Raw genomic sequence first — 7745 nt, forward strand, 5'->3', positions numbered from 1 at the left:
TACTTTTACATATGTTGTCTACCTCGTTATTTGAAACTTTGGCCACATTTAATACTAACATCCCTGTGAAATCATTTGTTTTTCTTTCTGCGTCCTCCAGGGGAAGCTAGATGCTCTGTGGGCTCTGTTCAGGAGAGGCTACGACCAGGTATCACTGATGAGACCACAGCCTGGAGAGGAGGTGAGCCTGATACTCAGCTGCAGTCACATTTCATTTTAATTTTGACCTAAAACATGACTAGAAAATCTGATGTACCACAAACAGACGAGATGACTAACTATAATTTGGTAATTATATGTAATTTGGGGGGACTGCCGTGTGGCTAACAACCACCAAAGAGCTTTTAATGAGTTGGTTGATGGTACAGAAGATTTCAGTGTGTTTACCATCTGTGTGTGTGGACAGTTGAGCATCTGCATTCTGTCTGTCACATTGCATAAAGACAACACGTGTCAGCGAGCAACATGTACAATCTCCGACACAGCAGCTCAGTACTGATTTTCTACATGCACACTGACACACACACACAGCAGTGAATGAGTTACTGATACAGCTCTCTTCATCAAAGCTGCCATTGTTCATGCACAAGGAGCACTGTGCTCTTCTGTACCCGAGAATTCCCTTTGACTCCCGGAAAATGACTGGGTTTCTGTCATGTTTCCAAATAGCATGTTCCACACTCTGTACTTTGAGGTGATAATTATAGTAAAATAAAGTGTCATACTGAGTTTTATTGCGGCTGTGTTTGCTATATTACCGGCTACTGCAGCCAAGTCCTAAATCATGACATCACTGTGTGGTGGCCGAGTGTGCGACAGCGGCAGAACAAGAGAGAGCAGAGCAGCCTCTCTTATCTAACCTTGACCCTGTGTATGGCATCCCATAACCCCACTGACATGTTTTCATCATCATACTGGTTGTCATGGAGAAACAGCTGCTCCGTTGTAAATGGTTTCATTGTCGCCTCTTGTAGCCGAGGCCATATCGCTGTAAAATTTATTGATTTGTTCTTTGAATTGCATGATTCATCTTTACTATGTAACAGTGTCAGTGTGTGTGTACTGTATCTGGAGTCTATAAAAGTGCTCATCATCATTGCTTTTATCCCGTCTTTCCATTTTGGATTTTTTTTTTCGCTTTTATCGGAGCAGAACAATTAATCTCTGTCAGGACAGAAGTTTCTAGAGTCTTTGTCAGCTGCTTTCTGTGGGACTGTGGTTCAACAATGACCCCCACAACTCCCTTCACGAGTCATTAACTGAGGAAAATGAAACGCTACTTCTCACATGGAAAGAAATGAGGGGGGATAAAATCCACTTTTGTTGCAAGGGTGATAGTTGTTCAGAATTGGTGCTAACAGCCATATCGCACATAAAAGACGACGATGGTTTCTCATGTTGACAAAAGCCAGATCTAAATACCTCACAGTGTCAAACATCTGCAAAAGCAAGAAACTGTAGCAGGGTGACAAACAGCAGAGTGGTAGTGCAAAAAAAGCCCAACAAGGTGGCTAAAAGCACAGCGATAACTAGCGTGGATCAGTCTTCTTGACGCAGATTGTTAACCAGCAGCTCAGGAGGAGCTCGTCCTGCTTTCTCCCCACATTACTCCTACATCACTGCCTCTGCAAACGGCCATCAGCGGGGCTGCCAGTTTCTGCCACGCTCCCCGTTTGCATCTGATCTCTCCCTACCGTGTGTGCGTGCGTGCATGTGCGTGTCACTGTAACGTGTGTGTCAGCTCTCCCGAGTGAGCGTCACACAAACAGATGGGGAGTTGAAAGGCCACGAGCCATATTGTGACAGAAGAGGTTCCCTTCTTTTGTCCCCAGAGCTGACGGCTCTGATGGCCCCGTCACACAGCACAGACCAGACCAGAGGGTGGCCACCATCCCTCCATCCTCACAATGCAGACGGCACAAATGAGCACAGCAGCACCTCCCCTCCCTCACCCTCTTCCCTCTTTATCCCCATCACCTCTGTTAAAGGATCAGTTCACCCAAATTACAAAAACAAACACAATATTTTGGTATCTGTCCATGGAGATAGTTTTAGTTTAACTGAGGTTCAGTCTCAAATTACAGTGAAAGTGAATGGAATTCTGTCTGTGGTGCTCAAAGCATTGATCATTTTGTTGACAAAACAATCTCATAGCAAGGTCAACTTACTCACTTCTTCTGCTTTAAAGGTCCAGTGTGTAGGATTTAGGGAGATATATTGGCAGAAATTACATGTAAATAAGAGGCATGTTTTCTTTAGTGTATATTCACCTTAAAAAAAAAAAGATCACTGTGTTTTCGTCACCTTAGAATGAGCCGTTTATATCTACATAGGGAGGGGGCCATTTTTCTACAGTAACCCAGAACAGACAAACCAAACACTGGCTCTAGATAGGGCCATTTATGTTTTTGTATTTTCCCATGGGCCACCATAGTTAGCAGCCCTTCTATGACAAAAGTGTACGAAAAATACTTCTTCTTTTTTTCGTGAAACTGCTTTATTCAGTGTTTTTGCTGGTTTAAATTACTGCATTTATTTGTTTTAGAGAGGAAGAGACCCTGAAGAGACTCTGTGGACTAGGGATGCACGATATTGGATTTTTTGGTCGATATCTGATATACTGATTCGGCCAATAACCAGTAACAGTATCGATGTATCCACTTTTTTCCTTACCTAATTTTAGAGATAATCAAGTGTCTTCTGTTGTGGAATTAACATCATATTATGATGGAGACATGAAATAGAATGCTATTAAATGTATATAATATTAATCAGAAATTAGAAAAAGCACGTTGGCTGATTCTGACATTTAAATTCAAAACTGATATTGGCCAATAGCGATGATGTATCAACATTATCAGCATGTTGACTGATTCCGATAGTCCATTTTTAAGCCAGTATCGGCTGATACTGATGTTGGGCCAATATTATCATGCATCCCAACTGCGGAAAATTTGGCTCCTGGTAAAAACCTCCTGAACGATGAACAATGAGGGAAATCTAAAGCCCCTCTCCCACTGCACATTTTTAATGTAATGGGAATGATTTTAATCAGCATTCATACCCAGGTCAAATGACTCTGTAGTCACCAGGAGTATTTATCGCCTCTGGCTCCGATGGGCACACAACACCCAGGTGAATGTACTAATTTTAGCCCCTTAACTGGCAAGATGCAATGACGTGCCATCACGAAACACCATCCGTCTTTGCCCAAGCAGCGCTCAAGCATAAAAAAAAAGTGAAAGATAAAAAGTAACCACCATTAAGTTTTCTTTCCTCCGTGCTGCCGTCTCATAGTGCCGTCTACTGTTTACCTGTTTTCTGGCCTGTCTGTGACGTCAAAGTGACATCAAAAAAAAGAAAAGAAAAACCCCACATACACAGAAAGACGTCTGCTGCAGGGCCATCTCTGGTTTACTGGCAATGGGAAAGGAGTCTGTAGCATACTTTTAGCATGTGCATCCGTGTTTTAAAAACCTGTGTGCTTATAATGTCACGGTTTCACTGGTACTCTGAATAATTCACAGAAAATGCTGTCAGCCATTATTTCCTCCAGTATTTCCTCCATAAAAAGTAATTCCAGTGACAACTGTGTCTCATCTTGAACAGTGATTCCAGCCAATAGGTTGACGACACAGAAAATGCATCCAACCAACATGAGTCAAGGGTGCTATATCAGACAAAAAAGATGGGAAGTACTGATCCAAAACCACCGTGCCATTGATTTTGGAAAAACATGTTACCGATGAATTTTGTAAATGTGATTTGTTTAATGCATTAAGCACCACAAATGTAATTTACCTCTAATGTATTGGCATGGTAGAAGACATCTCAGAAACTGACAACTGAAAACCTCAGTGGATAAAAACAAAACTATCTCCATGGCTAGATACCACTACATGTGAGTGATAAAATATGTGTTTGTAATTTGGATAAACAAAGCCTTTAATACTCTCCATTTCAGATCTGTTATCATGACATTATCAAAGTATTCCATGCTTCAGAGCAGCATATGAAGTGTGTTAACTCTTGTGAGCGCACATGAAGCATTTCCCTTATGTGAGTGGAATTGCTGTAATGTCATGCGAGGTGACAAGCAGAGCTGTCAGGTCAGATGTGTGTCTCCACTCTCCCGTCTTTCCCCCGTTTTTCTGTACTATAATGTTGACAAATGGGTGCGCACATCAGTTCCCTCACAAAGTATTTGATTTTTAAGTGTGTGTGTGTGTGTGTTTGTGAGGGAAGTCTTGGGGCTCAGGAGGAGAAACAGAGGCCAGACAGAGGAGTGGTGTGGAGAGGGATGCTGGAGGTGTTTTGGTGGTTTTGTTTTTCTCCTAGAAAGGAGTTGAGGGTTTGAAGTAAACAGTCGCCAACGGGGGAAGTAAAGCAGTGGCAGGCGTCACAGCCAAAGGGGCACACAGGGAGACTGACCACCACAGTGACACACTGCTGACCTCTTACACAATCATCTACTTGAAAAGTGAAAAAAAAACTCCTCTTTTCGCCAATTTTCTGCAGCAACACCAATCTTACGTTGTTTCGCTGCTCTCTTGCAGCCGGGCCTCTAACCTTTCTCTCCCACTCTTTCTGTTATTCATGAGGCCGAGGTTTCATTCAGGCCATATGTTCTGGTGGAGGCATGCTTACAGTCACACACACACACACACACACACACACACACAAACACACTCATATTCATGAGCTTGTGTTCTCATTGTGTCCATATGCTCTCTCTGGTGTTGTGCTGCTGCTCTGCTGCTCACAAACTGGCCTTTTCACTGCGGCCCGGTGACAAGACCGAAGCAGTCACCCCCCCAACTGGGCTGGCCCCAATCAATTACGCACCCCTCATATACACAAACACACACACACACACACACACACACACACACACACACACACACACACACACACAACACAATGGCCCCCTCAGTCACAAAGCTACTGCTTCTGGGGTCCTCTTATTGGCCCCTGGGTGACTTTAGGGCCTCTCTGTTTAATAAGGTGTTATAATCAGACCACCAAGGGTCTGTGACACAGAGACCTACTCTCCATCCTTCACATTCTGACTGAGCAAGACAGTGTGTGTGTGTGTGTGTGTGTGTCTGCAGGAGGATGCTACGCAGTGAACACAGAGGAAAACCATCAATGAGAACAATAAGAGAAGCGTTCCATTCTCCCTGTCTTGTAAATTATGTTAAACGCTGAGGGGCCTCTGTTAACTATTGTGGGGATATTGAAATGTCCCTTTACATTCCAACAAGTCAAGCACATAAGAGACATAAACCACTTTCTGTTCTGCATCAAGAGAGGCCGAGTCACAGCAGTGGCGCCTCGGCTAGAGGAGGGGAAACGGGGAAAGCTGCAGACTGCAAAAGCGTGTGTGTGTGATAACTTCGTCAGTGCCTGTCTTTGCTAGCATCACAGCTATTGTAGTGCAGGTGTGGACAGAAGACAGAAGCAGCTCTGTGTGCCCTCCGGAGGCCTCTAACACACATGCCTCTGTCAGCAGAGCTGGGCGAAAACTCACACACACCACTTTGGCTGGTGGTTCTAAGAGGCTCATTGATTTTGAACAAAGACGAGCTGCATTTAAATCTATGATCTGCATTGAAATGATGTGTGGTTAACTTTCATCTGCCTGCCTGTGTGTGTTGTAGGGTCGCTGTATCAATTTCCAGCGGGTCAAAGATGGGGAATCCACCCCTAACAACCGGGCTCCTCCTCGCACACATCACTCTCCCATGCCGCCTCCTCCTGCTAGTCCCCCGCCCGCCGAACAGCAACCTCTGGTCTCCAACTCTGTCCCCCGTACGAAGCCTCCGTCGAGAGGGCCCCGCACCACGCCGCCCTCCCGCTCACCCCCTCCCATGGCCCAACCCCCTCCAGGTCCACCCCCATCTCGTGCACCCCCGGGGCCCCCAGGACCCCCGCCGTCTCGACCCCCACCCAGGCTCTGATCACGAAGAGAGGGCCTCCAATAAACAACTGATACATCCACTCGTTCCATAAAACACCCCCAGTCTTTCAATCTTACAAGCCAGGAGCTCTGATTTAAAGCTCTGTGCTTTGTTGCTGGACAGCAAGAAAATATTTATCTGATGTCGAAATCAGCTAGAGTTTCATCAAAGTTAACATTTTTATAGAAAAGAGAAACTATAGAAACAGCAAGCATGTAGTTACTTGATTAAGCCTGTATGTACAGTAGTAGATGTCATGTTGATTTAAGTGGTAAGAGGAAGTGCAATTCTTTCTGGAAATGAGACATAAATGATTAATGTGCTGTTGAACGTTAGATTGTGACTGTTTGTGTATGAGTGACGATGGTGAATAGTTTGGGTTGGTAGAGTATAATAATGGCAAGTGAGGATGTAGCGAAAGAGGATATCAATGTCGGTTATGTTGGCTTTTAAATGTACAATATTTTAGGTTCCTATAAATCAGACTGATTCATCATTTTACCTTTTCAACCACAGAAACTTTTTCTACATCGTAGCTAAATTTAGTGCAAAAGTTAAGTGATCTTATTGTAACTGCAGGGCAGTTTCTCCATATTTTATTTATTATAACACCAGCCCTGTCTGCATCTGTTTTCTACTTAGCACCAGGTGGGTTTTTTAAGTCTTTGAGGGAGGGATATCAAGGTGGATGTAAAGAAGCATTCTGGCATGCGTTTGTGGTTTCATTAGCATCAAATGAAAGATTGTGTTACAAAGTTGTATCGTCAGGGTTCTCCTGTATACTGCATTTACTGACTGAAATGATCATCTGCATTATTTCTTTATTAACAACCTTTTGTGTCAATAAACAAAATGTTTTTTTTATGTGCTGTCTGGCAGTTATTTCTTTTATAGTTATTAAAAGTGTTAAACTATATTTCAAGAGGACGTTTTTTGCAGTCATATTGTGAATCAGCTTACAAACACATTGGGGTGAGTGCAACAGACACCTTAGGACATATTTATTAGGTGATGTGTTTCTCTTTAAGCAACGTTATTTAATTAAACTAATTACACTCAGGGAACTAATAATCTATCCGTGACATTTATGTAGGTAGGCTGCAAAATTAATACCAAATTCTAAGAGTTTTTAATTGCTTTTGAGTCTATTCAAAGTCATATTTCTGCAACAAGATATAAATCTTTGTGGCACCTTTTTGTACAGTAGTCCTGCAGCGTACTTTAGAAAAACAATTTCTAAAAACACATTTTCACCTTGTCATTATGGGTTATTGTGCACCGTAAACCAAAAAATAATTAACTCTATACGTGTCCAAAGAGTGATGACTGAATACTGTCTGAATCCACTTTATATACGTTTAACCGCAGCGCTGATGATGTCTGGTCTGAGAATGTCCTGAATCATCTGCTCCCTTCCTCAAAAACGCTGACTGACACTGAGCTCAGACACAAGAGGAGTGCGATTAGGAGGTCAGTCTGCCGCTACATGACTCACTTTGCTGCGATCCATCTGGGGAAATGAATCACACGAGGGTAATGGTATGTTAACTCATCCTGCAGAACAACCTACAGCTCCTCTGTCAATGTCTTCGAGAAGCTGCATTTACTGTCTCATGACAAACTAACCGCAGGCTGGAGGTAACAGGGTTTCTGATAAGGAAAATTATTACAGAAGAAGAATATATTGAAGAAAATATTGTTTTGTTGTACTTTACAGTACACAAACAGCTTTAAATATGTATTTAAATCATCTTAAATGCATCCATGAACACTCCTGTTCACTGT

General features: G+C 43.0%; 1 protein-coding gene across 1 annotated transcript in view; it reads left to right on the forward strand.

Annotated features, from left to right (window-relative positions):
• Positions 1 to 7682, forward strand: part of antxr1d (ANTXR cell adhesion molecule 1d) — a 30480-nt gene extending 22798 nt beyond the window's left edge. The window contains exons 17-18 of the mRNA XM_050070917.1: positions 101 to 181; positions 5661 to 7682. Of these exons, the coding sequence (XP_049926874.1) occupies positions 101 to 181; positions 5661 to 5960 (381 nt within the window). The 3' untranslated portion in view covers positions 5961 to 7682. The remainder of the gene's footprint in view (positions 1 to 100; positions 182 to 5660) is intronic.
• Positions 7683 to 7745: the final 63 nt, after the last annotated feature.

The sequence above is a fragment of the Epinephelus moara genome, chromosome 19, assembly GCF_006386435.1.
Source record: "Epinephelus moara isolate mb chromosome 19, YSFRI_EMoa_1.0, whole genome shotgun sequence".
NCBI lineage: Eukaryota > Metazoa > Chordata > Actinopteri > Perciformes > Serranidae > Epinephelus > Epinephelus moara.